Source organism: Hipposideros armiger, unplaced genomic scaffold, assembly GCF_001890085.2.
Source record: "Hipposideros armiger isolate ML-2016 unplaced genomic scaffold, ASM189008v1 scaffold_114, whole genome shotgun sequence".
Classification (NCBI taxonomy): Eukaryota; Metazoa; Chordata; class Mammalia; order Chiroptera; family Hipposideridae; genus Hipposideros; species Hipposideros armiger.
This window is the reverse complement of record NW_017731464.1, coordinates 411,906-424,776: the sequence shown is the minus strand read 5'-3', so window position 1 is coordinate 424,776 and position 12,871 is coordinate 411,906. Positions and strand designations below refer to the sequence as shown.

At 35.4% G+C, this 12,871-nt stretch overlaps 1 protein-coding gene across 2 annotated transcripts in view; it reads right to left on the bottom strand.

The window, feature by feature from the left end:
• The window catches only part of EXOC6B (exocyst complex component 6B), a 629,444-nt gene that overhangs the window by 502,235 nt on the left and 114,338 nt on the right, over positions 1 to 12,871 (bottom strand). For both annotated transcript variants that reach the window (XM_019647639.1, XM_019647640.1), the window contains exon 6: positions 9,318 to 9,522. In XM_019647639.1, coding sequence (XP_019503184.1) covers positions 9,318 to 9,522 — 205 coding nt within the window. The remainder of the gene's footprint in view (positions 1 to 9,317; positions 9,523 to 12,871) is intronic.

Here is a 12,871-nt window from a genome sequence, read left to right as displayed (position 1 = left end):
TGCCTCGCCCGGGAAGAGCGCAATGATGGTGCCAACTTGGGCCAGTGAAGCAACGTCCTTCACAACTAGACTGAAGAACAAAACGACAGCAACTTATATATTCCCCTTCCCCCAGTTCCCCAGCACTGTTCCCATCCCCCCAATTCCCCAATAAAAATCTTTAAAAAAAAAAAGATATCTGACTTGTCCCTTTTGTCGGGGACTACCTAGTGGATATATCTTTAGGACATATTTCTCTTGGGCTAACCATATTATTCAGAATATCTTCCAGTCTCACATCTGAAAGGTATAAGCCTGGCTATTAAAGGAACCAAATCAGAAAAGAGGGTTGTGAGAGTAATGAGAAATTTCAATATTTAGTATATAAATTTTGACTATCTTCAGTTGGTATCCCCACCCTCACTTTGTGTGCATTCTCCTCTGGTCTTCTGCTAAAGTTGGGATAGGGCAGTTGACTGATGGGGAATAGCTGGGGGAAAAAACAGGCTGCCTAACTGCTTTTGAAACAGACATTCCACCAATCCTTCTGTTTGGGCATTGATTTTTACCCCCTTTTCCCAGAGGGACCTGATGCTGCCAATTTCTAAGACATGAGCGTTCTGCAAAACACTAAAATTGGGTTGTTCTCAGCTCTTTCTACTACTGGTTTAGAACTGAGTTTTCTTGGGTATGCTAGGACAATTATCACACTTCTTCCTACTTTGCAGCTTCTAAAAAATGTTGCTATTGTCTACTCTCCTGTATTCTTTATGTTTGGGAGTCCATGCTGTTTTAAAAATTCCCTTAGCTTTTGTTTTTATGAGTTTGGAGAGATAGAAGATATAAATGTATACATTTAATGCACCACCTTTAACAAGAAGTCAATTTGGTACCTTTTAGCACCTCCACAGGACTTTCAGATAGGGTCAAAATCCATTCAAAGAGCAATTTCATATATTTTAAACAATGTAACTGGTAACTAAGAGCATATACCTTAGAACATTAAACCAAAAAAAAACGGTTTTTCCTAAAAAAATGTTAGCGTGTAGGTACAGTACATTAAATTTAATTAGATACACAAAGAATATAGCCATTAATTGATTAACTATCACCAAGTACTATGCTAGTAAGGTGCTAAAGATATAAAGACTTCTGTCCTTACAGAGACCACAGACTGGTTGGGAAGACAGATAAGTAAAGCAACAATCACGTTAATGGAGTTCCCCACTGGTAGAGATGACCCCTAGTGGCTCTCTGCCTTCCCCATTCTCATGGCTTAGCAATGAGCTGGTTCAGTAAGACTGCGTTAGTTCATCGGAAGAATACTAGGTTTCTTTAGCTGATATAAATGGCAGTGATAGGAGAACTGTCCTAGCCAAGGCATTTCTCTGACCAGTAAAGATCCAGTTAGGTCATGTTGACTAATATTCTCAGCCCTCCTCCTAACTTCCCTATAAACGATACAAGAGCAGAGTCTCTCTCCTGAGGTATGTCCTGCTGTTTGTACAATGAAGCTGAACCCATCAGAACCCTCCACAGAGTAACAGGAGGATGGTGCTCCATGCACTGTGCTGACCTTTCTGCCTACAGGTTTACTGAGGGAAGACTTACTTTACTCCTGTTTGGTGTGATGCTAATTTGTGTGTGTCTGTGCCTCTTGCTTAACACCACACCTTTACCATTTATTAAATTCTTAGATTTGGGTCCAATTCTATACTTGTATTCTGTTCTACTCATCAGTTTATTCTTGTGATACTATATTGTTTTAAATTAAGTATTACTGCTCTTAAGTACAAGCCAAGGCTCAGTAAAAGGAATATTCTCAAAAGAATTTAATTGTAAAATAACTGAAACATACAGAGGGTGCCAAAAAAATGTATACACATTTTAAGACAGGAAAACTGTATTAAAATTGTAATACTCAATATATACTGATAACAAAAGATGAATACAAGTCACGTTTGACTTCTGCAATTACAAGAGGTGCTCAAAGTGGTTACCATCAGGCTTCCAGACACTTCTGATTATGGCGAACTACTGCTTGAGCAACACTGACCAAAGTGAACACTTGTATACATTTTTTGGCACCCCCAGTGTGTGTGTGTGTGTGTGTGTGTGTGTGTGTGTGTGTGTGTGTGTGTGAGAAATGGTGTTATTGTAATAACTGCTCTTCCCACAGATTTTCTAAGCAATGATCTATTTTAGAGTGAGCTCACCACAAAGCTGTATTCACAAACTATACTGAAAGTCCATATGACAAGCTCTTAAAGTTGACTAAAAGGAAAATTTCTCCTAGTAAGTCGATATGCTTTGCTTAATCAAAACAAACAAATATGTTTAGTATACAGACAAACATATATACATACACCATATAGTTTTCTGTTTACCCTGAAGAACACAAAGCTTCAAAACCAAACTGCAATACTGTCCTCAAAACAAATTTGGGGAATAAATTCTTTCTTCTCTCACCAGTAAAGGGATAGTTCTCTTTTAAACTTAATGGTCATCTAATACATATGTGCGTTTTAACTGAAATCAGGTTCAAAATATTTTGGAAGCATATATAATAGAAATAATTTTTTAAGGCAAGGACAAAAAAAATTGTTTAAAAATTAGATCTAATTCAAGGCTGAAAATGCCACAAGAAATTGAATTCTAGAAATAAATAAAGCATGAAATAAATACCAAAATCAAAAAGAAAAGAGAATATAAAGTAAATTCAGGAACACCAGACCAACTGAACACCAACCTCTCTGACTCCAAAGGTCATATTCTGTGGAAGATTTGCATAGCATCCGGCATGAAAGAGGTTTCAACAGCAATACTGCTTTTACTTGGCAGTCACTACAAGGCCTGTGTGAACTCAACTGCCAGTTCTAAGTCAAAAGATGGTCTATACAATAAACAAAAGAACACATTTTGCTCTATTCAATGCTTAACCAAATAAAGTCAAGGGTGGAAAAGACCATGGTGACAACTAATCTCACCCAAGGCTCAGTTTCTTTAAAACCAGTTACTAAAAGAAGAATGCCTGGAAGCCTTCAATTTATTTTATGGGCAACCAGTTCCTTTCCTAAGCATCAGTTATATAACCCATATAATTTGGCAAAGCCAAGTCAGAATTTTGAAAGTAAATAAATCCTTCCCTTCATTAAAGGGTCTCACACAGAAATCAACCTAGCTAAGAATGTTTACATTACAAATGTTATTTAGCCCCGCAAAGCCTAAGGCAAACTAATCAAAATGAGAAATACAGAACTTCCCTCCTGCACAAATCAATTCCATAAATGACTTACAGACATCAATTTCAAAAGGAACTAGAAAACGGTAGGCAATTAACAAAGAACTTCTTTAGACTTTTTTTTATAAAATCACTTCACGCTAAAATGATGATTCCAAAATCAGATATGCATAGTATTTTGGAAGCACACTGGAAGAGATCACGGAAAATGAGACAGGATACAAGAAAGGGTTTTTCTACCAGCTTTAAAGATGGCTCTGTTTCCCATGGCAGAACCCACAGGTGGGTCCACTAAAGGCTTTTAATCCAATACCATGTTTAAAAAAACACAAAAATTATACATATATATGTACACATATATAATTTATATATGTATAAATTTTGTATAATTTATATATATATAACTTTTGTATATATATGCATATATATCATATATATGTGTGTGTATATATATATGTATATATATATATATACATGAAAAATTTTTTGTCTGCTAACTTAAAAATCAATATGGTAACAAGCAGTACAATGGACAATTTTTAAATTCTTCCTAAGATTTTGCTAAATGATTGAACTTCTATCCTACTTTTCGTAATTGTACATTTTCTTACTTTCCTTCAGCTTCCCAGGAATATTGGAAGATGGATGGAAGACTCAAAGACTTCTAGCTAGACAGCATTTTAAACCACACTAAACCACTGTTTCCTAGATCCAAAAGCAAAATAAAAATGTACAGTTTAATAAAAAGTAATTCTATTCAAGGCCAATATAATAGCGTGTATTAGTTTTCTATTGCTGTGTAACAAATTGCTACAAGCTTGGAGGCTTAAAACCATACACAGTTATTATTTCAGAGTTTCCATGGGTCAGGAGTTCAGCATGTTTGTGTTGGGGTCTTCTGCTCAAGGACTCAACCAAGCTAAAATCATAGGGCTGTGGTCTCAGCTGGAGCTCAGGGTCCTCTTCCAAGTTAATTCATGTTGTTGACAGAATTCAGTTCCTTATGGTTGTAGGACTCAGGTCCCCATTTTCTGGCTGGCTGTCAGCCCGGGATAGCTCCCAGCAACTCGAGGCTGCCTACAGTTGCCTCCAAAACTTAGCGGTCTGTTTCTTCAAGGCCAACAGTAAAACATCTGCTGCCACTTTGAATCTCTCTAATTTCTATATCTGACCTGCAGACACTCTTTTAAAGGAACTCACCTGATTAGATCAGGCCCACCCACTCGAGGGGAGGGAGTTTTATAGGAGGTACACACCAGTGGGGAGGAATCCTGGGGGCCTTCTTAGAATTCTGCCTACCACATGCAACCAAAGCAAGAGCGTCCTACTGATAAAGCTTTATCCACAGACCATATAACACCTTAAATATAGAGGAATGGATAAACTACACATCCTTCAGATCATGATCCAATAGTATTTTTTGCATTGCACCTTTTGAAAAAATTGGACAACAAACAGTTCGAAATTATAATCTCACATAAAAATTTGAAGCCTAATTTGCTCATTAAAGCTTAATTACTGTGGAGCCCTTCTGGTAGTTTGTTTTGGCTGGTGTATCACAAAGAGAGGCTAATTTACCAACTGCCTCCATCATTTCACTGTATCAAGGACAAAGCCCACCCCTGGGTCACTGTAGCAACTCAGGATACAGTGGGTGGACGAAGGACAAGGGAGACATTCACCAAGAAAAGGCATATTCGCCTACATAATTTCTATAAGAGCCCAGACCAACTGTCAATAGAAATAAGACTTCTAGATCTGTTTTCTCACATGGTTCTAAAGAAGGGTACTAAGGCTGTTTTTTGAAGGACAAGAATAAATTCTTTACAGCGAAAACTTTGGTTGCTAAAAGAAGAATAATGATGAGGATAAAGTTCTAATGGCAGCACTGACAATGCTAAAAATTGAATTAGTAAATTACAGAAGGCAAGCATATGGGGGGGATGTCAAAGAGATGAAATTGTGAAGAAAATAGGCAAGAGACATGGAAGATACATATGTATTTTTCTACACGATGTTAACAGGAGACTAGCTAGCTATTCCTAAACCTATTTCCTCTTCCTCCTGGTCACACAGACTATTATTTTCAAGCCTCGCTTGCAGCGTGTGAACTATAGCCAATGTCGTGTTGGCAGAATTGGTATGTACCACCTCTAAGCCTGGTCCATAACAAACCTGCAGACATTCATTGTCTACTCTCTTTCCCTACTGCTGGAACCTTGGAAGCCACAGGTTGAAGTGGCAGAACCACAACTTGGAAGATGATCACCTGGAAAAGAGCCACCTCACCAGAACATCCATTTTGGACTTTATGTAACTAAACATAAAACTTCAATGGTAAGATTTTTGAGCTTTGCTATTACAGCAGGAAGCATTATTTAAGGAAAATAGAAACCAGTGTTGGAAGAATGGTGTTGCAATAACAAAACAAAAAAAACACCTTAAAATAAACGACATTGGTTTAGAGATCAAGCATTAGACAGCAAGAATACATATTTCGTAAGTCGAAAGCCTGGGGAGTCCTATAAGACTGTGGCAAGACAACTGGTAAAACGGAAACCTGTAATAAATGAAAAGGCACACCACGTGCCTACTGGGCCTGTAGCCCTAGAAGTGACTGGTGAGTCACAGTCATAGTGTACACTGTCATTTACCTTCTGCTTTCAGCGAAGTGTTACATGAAAGAGATGAGCACAAGGGCCAGCCGAGTGGCTCAGTTAGTTAAGAGCTCGCTCAAGAGTGCAAACTCTGAGCAACAGGGTCACCAGTTCAATTCCTGGCCCGAGCTGAGCTGACACTGAGCTGCCAAAACTGGCAGGATGGCTCAGCTAAAAAAACAAGAAAAAAATTAAAAAATAAAAAATAAAAAAATAGAAGAGATGAGCACAGAAAAGAGTTGGCTGACATGCCAACTGAACAGAAGTCCAGGCCTTGGAGGGTTAGAAAGCTGAACACATATAGATTCCAAGCAGTAAGAGAAAAGGTTTGAGGAAGAAAGTCCCAAGAGGACTTCTAGCTGAAAAAAGTGACTCAATCCTCAGGCAAGGATTAGATTCAGGTAAGGTCTTCCCAACCATTATTTCGTACAGCCTCAAAACAGCTATTAATGTAAGAAAGTGACATGAGGAGAGGGCTATGCTCCCACTCCAATACCTCCCCATACAAGGGGGAAGAAAAAAAGCATTCATGAAAATTGTATTTAAAAAAGAACATTGGGTATAGCGTCCACACAGAACCTGTTAAAAAGAAACAGATCAAAGGCCTACTAAGCTTTAAGGTGACTACAGTGCCAAAAACCCATCTTTGACCGTTCCGAGCCTTAACACAACTTTCAGGTCCCTGAACTTGCAGGAGCAGAAAGCAGTCAGTGAAAGATATACAGAGATAAAAATGTGGTTGTAGATATAAATGTAGATGTGCAGAGAGAGTGAAAGAAAGCAGGAAATTTTCTTAAGGTATATATGCCCCAGCATCATACATCCAAGTGTATGGAGAAAAAATATAGACAAAGAAAAACCAGGGTGCAGACAGGAGCCCTGGAGAACAATGGGAAAGGAGTCAATGTCTAAGCAGGAAGTTCCCCACTACCAAGGCAGAAAGGTTTCCCAATACCAACCCCAAAGGATGACATGGTTTGCTACGAAGCAGGGAATGCTGTGTGTCTCCCATTCTTCCCTTTCTAAATGGGAGTTTTTGTTGTAGTTATTCTATTCTTGCTTCTTGCTTTAATAGTGGGAGTGGGAGGGGACACAGGTCCAGATAACTTGTCATCCAAGTTCCTGGTCACCAGCCCCTGAAGAGACACATCTGGACCTGATTGACAGTGCTGAGCATCTCTGGATGATTAACTAGACGTTGAGATGTATATAGTAACTGGATGGGATACTGGGTTGACTCTCTTAGGGAAGGGAAGTATGTTCTATGAATGACAGGAAGGGTAAAGAGATATCTGACGACCAGAAGGGTAGACTGTGCCAGAGACTAGCTACTATTCACCAAACCTGTGTCCTTCTCCTCTTAGAAAAAGGGTGAGATTATATTTCCCAGCCCCCCCTGCAAGTCAGAATGGCCATGTAATTAAGTTCCAGCCAATGAAATGTGAGTAGATGTGATAATGTGCTGCATCCATGCTTAACCCCGAAAATCCCTCCAAAATGCAATACACTTTGGTTTTTCCCCTTCTGCAGAAATCTTCAAAGCCAGATTAAAGATGGCAGAGTCACATAATGGAAAGAGTCCCTCGATCACCATTGTGAAGAGAACCACCAGAAACACCATTTGGGGCTTGACATAAGTTAGAAATAAACCACTTCCTCTCCTTCTTTTCCAAAATCCATGAATTCAAACAAGAATTTATTGAACACTATCTACAAAGTATGTGGTAGTTTCTTTCCCTCTGACTCTCTTTACTTTTAAGGTACTATAGAAGATTTCTAAATGAGTAAGCATCTTTATTCTAGGATCGTATATATACTATAACATAGAATAATATATGCAATAAGAGCTATACTGACATGAAATTTTCACTGAAGGAATGAAGGGTTATCAGTTAATTAAAAGTCCTGAATTCATAAAGGTTTCTTCATCATTTCTTTATCTGACAAACACATGGCTAACAGCTAATAGTTTATACAGATAGAGTGCCACAGTAGACAAATTCACCTCAACCTAACCTGACTTCTGCTACGAGATCTGACCTTGACAAGCTTTCTGAACTTAAGCAAGTCACTTCTCTGCCTTGGGCCTTCATTTCTGCAGATATATATATGGGGTAAGACCAAATAATCTCACATTAAATGAAATAATAATCTTCATGGAATCCTCTCCCTCATCAAAAAGGAAATAAAGTTAACTTCTCAAGCAGATGCCCAGAAAAGGGAACTTTTGAAAAAAGGCAGCTTTACATATATTCTCCTATATCTGAAAGTTTAGAAAAAATTAGTTCACCACAATAAAGGCTTATAAGATACCTTCATTCCTATACTCAAAACATTACCCAGCAATGCAAAGGTATATTTTCAATGATTAATTTTGTTTATCGCTTAAAAAAAAATGGCATGATACGATTCTTTTTATCAGATTTATCATCAACTAGTTTTAAGTTTCCACTTTGTAAAAGATAACACTGACAAAATTTTTAAAAAGAAAGGGGAAAAGTACTTACATTCCCTTAGGAAAGGTATTCTCAATAGGCAAAACTCTTTTGCAGAATTAAACAGACATCTGAAAGAAGATTACCAAGGCTAGCTGAAACCAAAAATATGACCCAAATATGATCTAGTCTCTCCTTCCTCACAGAATAAAAAATACAAATGACTTAATCAAGAATACAGTTGTTTAGAGAACCAAAAAACACTTTCCATAAACAACTGAATCTTCTATTTATTGTTGTAGGCTACATCATAAGGTATACTGAGAGATTTTAATAAAATCAATGTGACTTAAATTTCAAAAGAACAAGTAGCACCACAAATCATACTGCTCTCTTAGTCATTAAAAAAAAAAAAATGGAATCCAGACATTCCTGTGGCTTTGGTGACTTAAAGATGAAAACATTAAAAGAAAAAAACCTAAATATTTCTAACACATTTGTTAATGTATAAGCTGTAAATAAATCCCTTTCTATGATCATCATTTCCCAATAGGTCTCTTTTCATTGACACCCAGTGATATCAGAAATAACAATTACAGAAATATTCATATTTATAACATGACACCTCACTCACACAGTAAACAATCAACCAAAGGTACCTGCAGCACAATTTAGCTCATTAGCTAGAAAGAGAACTCTTAAAAATCTTGGGCTTCATATCATATCCAAAGTCAAGCACAGTATTTTTTAAAAGAACAGAAAAACTTCTTCAAAGCCCCAACATACATAAACCATTACAATAGATCAGTATTTACTGAATATGCACAGAGAAAAAAAATAGTAAATAACTGGTTCCTCTGTTAAGAAAATAAAACACCTTTTTAAATCATAAAGATAATGGACTTCCTTAAAATGACAAGAAACTATTAAGACAATTGGAAAAACCTGTGTTTTAAGAGAATACTTGCAAAGTCACTGGCCAACCTACATAAACCCAAGACCTACCTGCTTCATGGCAGTCTCTCCAATTTTGTCTGAATGTTTACGGATACTCTCCAGAAAGTCTTTGAGATCAGACATAGAAACATCCTTAATTTCTTCTCGAAGCTTGGGAATGTTGTCCACCATCACCTTGCAAAATCGATAGTGGCTCACTTGAGGCAAATAGGTATGCTCTAGATGTTCCAGAGTTTTCAGTGCAGGATAATGCCTATAAAAGGAATTGTATCACCTTTAGCTCAACTCAGTTTTCTTTAGGGACACAGACATATTCTGCAGGCAAAATCTCTAGCCTGAATTAATTTTCACTTTACATTAAGACAAATCCAGTATTAAGGTTTAATAAAAATATAAATTGAAAATCTCAAATTATTAACAATTAATATATGCATTAAAAGACTAATAAATTATCATCAAAAGAGATGTTTCTCTTTTCTTCTTTTAATTTCATTAAAATGTAAGACTTTTTTGGAAGTGATTATAACACTGTATTGTTGCGTTTATAAAACACATAGACATAATATGTACGACGATAATAGTACAAAAGAGAAGGAAAGAAATGGAACTAAGTTGAAGCAAAACTACTACTATATATCAAAATTACATCAGCAATGACCTAAAGTAGACTGTGATAAATTAAGATGCAGATTATTATCCACAGGGCAACCTCTAAGAAAATAACTCAAAAATTAATCATTAAAAAAATTAACAGAGGGATTTTAAAATAGTACACTACAAAATAACACAAAAAAGAGAGAAAGTAGAAATCTGAAAAAAAGACGTTTAAAAAAAACATAGAACACAAAGAGCAAAAGTCAACCATATCAGTAATCCCATTAAATGCAAATGGACTAATAAGGAGTCCAATCAAAAGGCAAACATTGTCAGACAGCATTTAAAAAGCATAATCCAACTACATATTGTCTACCAGAAACACATTTTAGATTCAAAGATACAATCAGGGTAAAATAAAAAATGGAGTGAGATATAGCATGCAAAAATAACCATAAAAGTAATGGAATAGCTAAATTAATATCAGATAAAACAGATTTTAAGACAATAAATATTGCTGATGATGCAGATAAATTTTTCATAACAATAAAAGGGACAAAATTTATCTGATAGGCAGGAGAGCGTCTATAAGCATAAGGCAATTAATAAAACTAAGCAATAAAGGTGACTAGGTAAAAACAAAATAAGTTATGCATAAAAAGAACATAATAAGAATAAAAAGGAAACAACAACCTGATAAAGATAATTTGCAACATATAAACTTGAGTTTTTTTAAAGCAATGAACACAGAAAAGTCACCAAAAAATGTAAAAAGGCCAACATACGAATAAAGAAGTTGAACTGATATGTGAAGAAATGCAAGTCAAAAAAATACTTTTGTCACTCAAACTATCAAAGATTTCTTAAAAGATTATAGGTATTATTATCAGGGGTTTCAATAAATGATAATTCACAGCCTGCTGGTTAACAAATTTGGATTACTGATACAAGTTTTCAGTGAAGAATTTACCAAAACAAGTATTCTAAACACTTGCATTTCAAAAAAAAAAAAAAATTAGATGTACAAAAAAAATGCATATGCTTCTTGAATTGTAGTTATATTTATTACCAAACAAAAAACTACTCTAGATGTCTAATAACAAGGAATTGGTTAAATACATCATGATACATCTATGTAGTAAAAGGTTAATAAAATAGTAAAATGTTAACAATATTATTAAATGAAAGTTATTTCAAAAAATAGAAATTACAAGTATAATCACAACATTTTTCAAAATTATAAATGCATACATGTGTAAATTATGAACATGTACGCATGCATGAGATAAATATCAATACACACACATAAGCACACAAAAAAATGATGAGAAAAATATACACAAAAATTTTAGTCATGATTTTTTCCTTCGCAACATTATGGTTGATAATTTTCTTCTTCATGTTTTTAATTCCCTAATTTCCAGTGATATAGTTAGTGCAGGAAAAATTCAGTTCCAATCCTATAAACGAAAGACTTATAGCTCTATTTTAGATTTTAAGAATGAATTTCACGGTAGATACTTAATCTCTTCTTGCTCCAATGCTCTCAGTGCCATAAACACCAAAGATAGAGTTTTGTTTTACTTGTTTTATTTTGTTGTTGTTGTTCCCTCAAATGTTTCAAAAATCAAAATCATAGTCCAAATAAATGGAGGGCAGAAAGGGTTATTTCTCATACATTTAGAAATAAAAATACAGTTATAATCTGAAATGGTTGCTTTTATTAAAATTTTAGACTCAAAAACAGTGCAATTCACATGGTTTAGTGTAAATAGAATGGTGTTTATACTACAATTAGGTACAAAGATCTATGTGCAATAAAATGCAATTCCTCTAGAGAGAAACTTTAGAATGGATAGAAAGCCAGAAATTAAGCCAAAAAGATAAACACACTTTAGGGTTTAGTTATATTTTGCAACATTGTTTATAGAATGAGAAAAATCTAACAACGTTGCCTGCGGACACAAGGCACAATCATTGATGAGACACATGGCTGCATGCCGAAAACATCTGGTCTGTCAAATAACTCCACATTTTTCAAGGCTAATTAGTAAAAAAACCAGTGATTCCTGGCAACAAAGAATGTCACCTTATTTCCCCATTGTCTTTTCTCTACCATATTCATGTTCTGACTATAACAGATCAATAAGATTATTCAAATTTCTGGTATACTCCAAATATCAGTGACAGGTTAACGAATGACACCCAATTAAACACCTGTATAGCAGACACCAAAGGAAACAATTCTATTTCCAACCACCATGGAAATCTAAAACAAGATTTTGACATTACTTTAGACAACCTCTAAACATTATTAAAACTGAATCAAAAGCCAAATTCCTAAGTTTCCTTTGTGTATATGCTAGCTCTCCCCCTCCTCCCCCGCCATACAGACTCCCTAATAGAGATGTGAGCAGAAAGAAAGTACAGGAAATAAAAGCAGGGAATAAAAAAGAAAGGCAGCAGGAAAAGAGGTCTAAATAATCCTATAAATTGGATAACTAAGGTCAGAATAATTTAGACATGGTTGAATGCTACCATGAGAAATGTTGATTCTAGGCAAATTAAATCTTGGTACTTTCTTGCCATGGTACTTTCTTACCATGGTATGAAACTCTTTCATGATGATGGTTTTTAAAATTTTAATAAGTGATCTTTTAAAGCGGATAACAACTACCCATAAGAATTTTTTTTTAATTCAGAGTATTTTAAGAACATGAAATAAAAACTTGCACCACAGGAAATATTAGTGCCTTTCCTAATCAAAAAATATCAATTAACAAATATTTAATCCCTTCTATGTGCTAAAAATATTGGGTCTTCGGAAAAGTCATGACATATTTTGTCTGTGTTTTTCAAAGGTCATTTATTTATATAAAGAACAAAGATCTATCAATGATATGTTGCCCGTTGTGTTCAATAACCTTTTGCCATCTTTCAGTGAGCTTCATAATTCCTCGTTCATAGAAGGACCTGTCTTTATTTGTGAAAAACTGAACAAGGTGCTG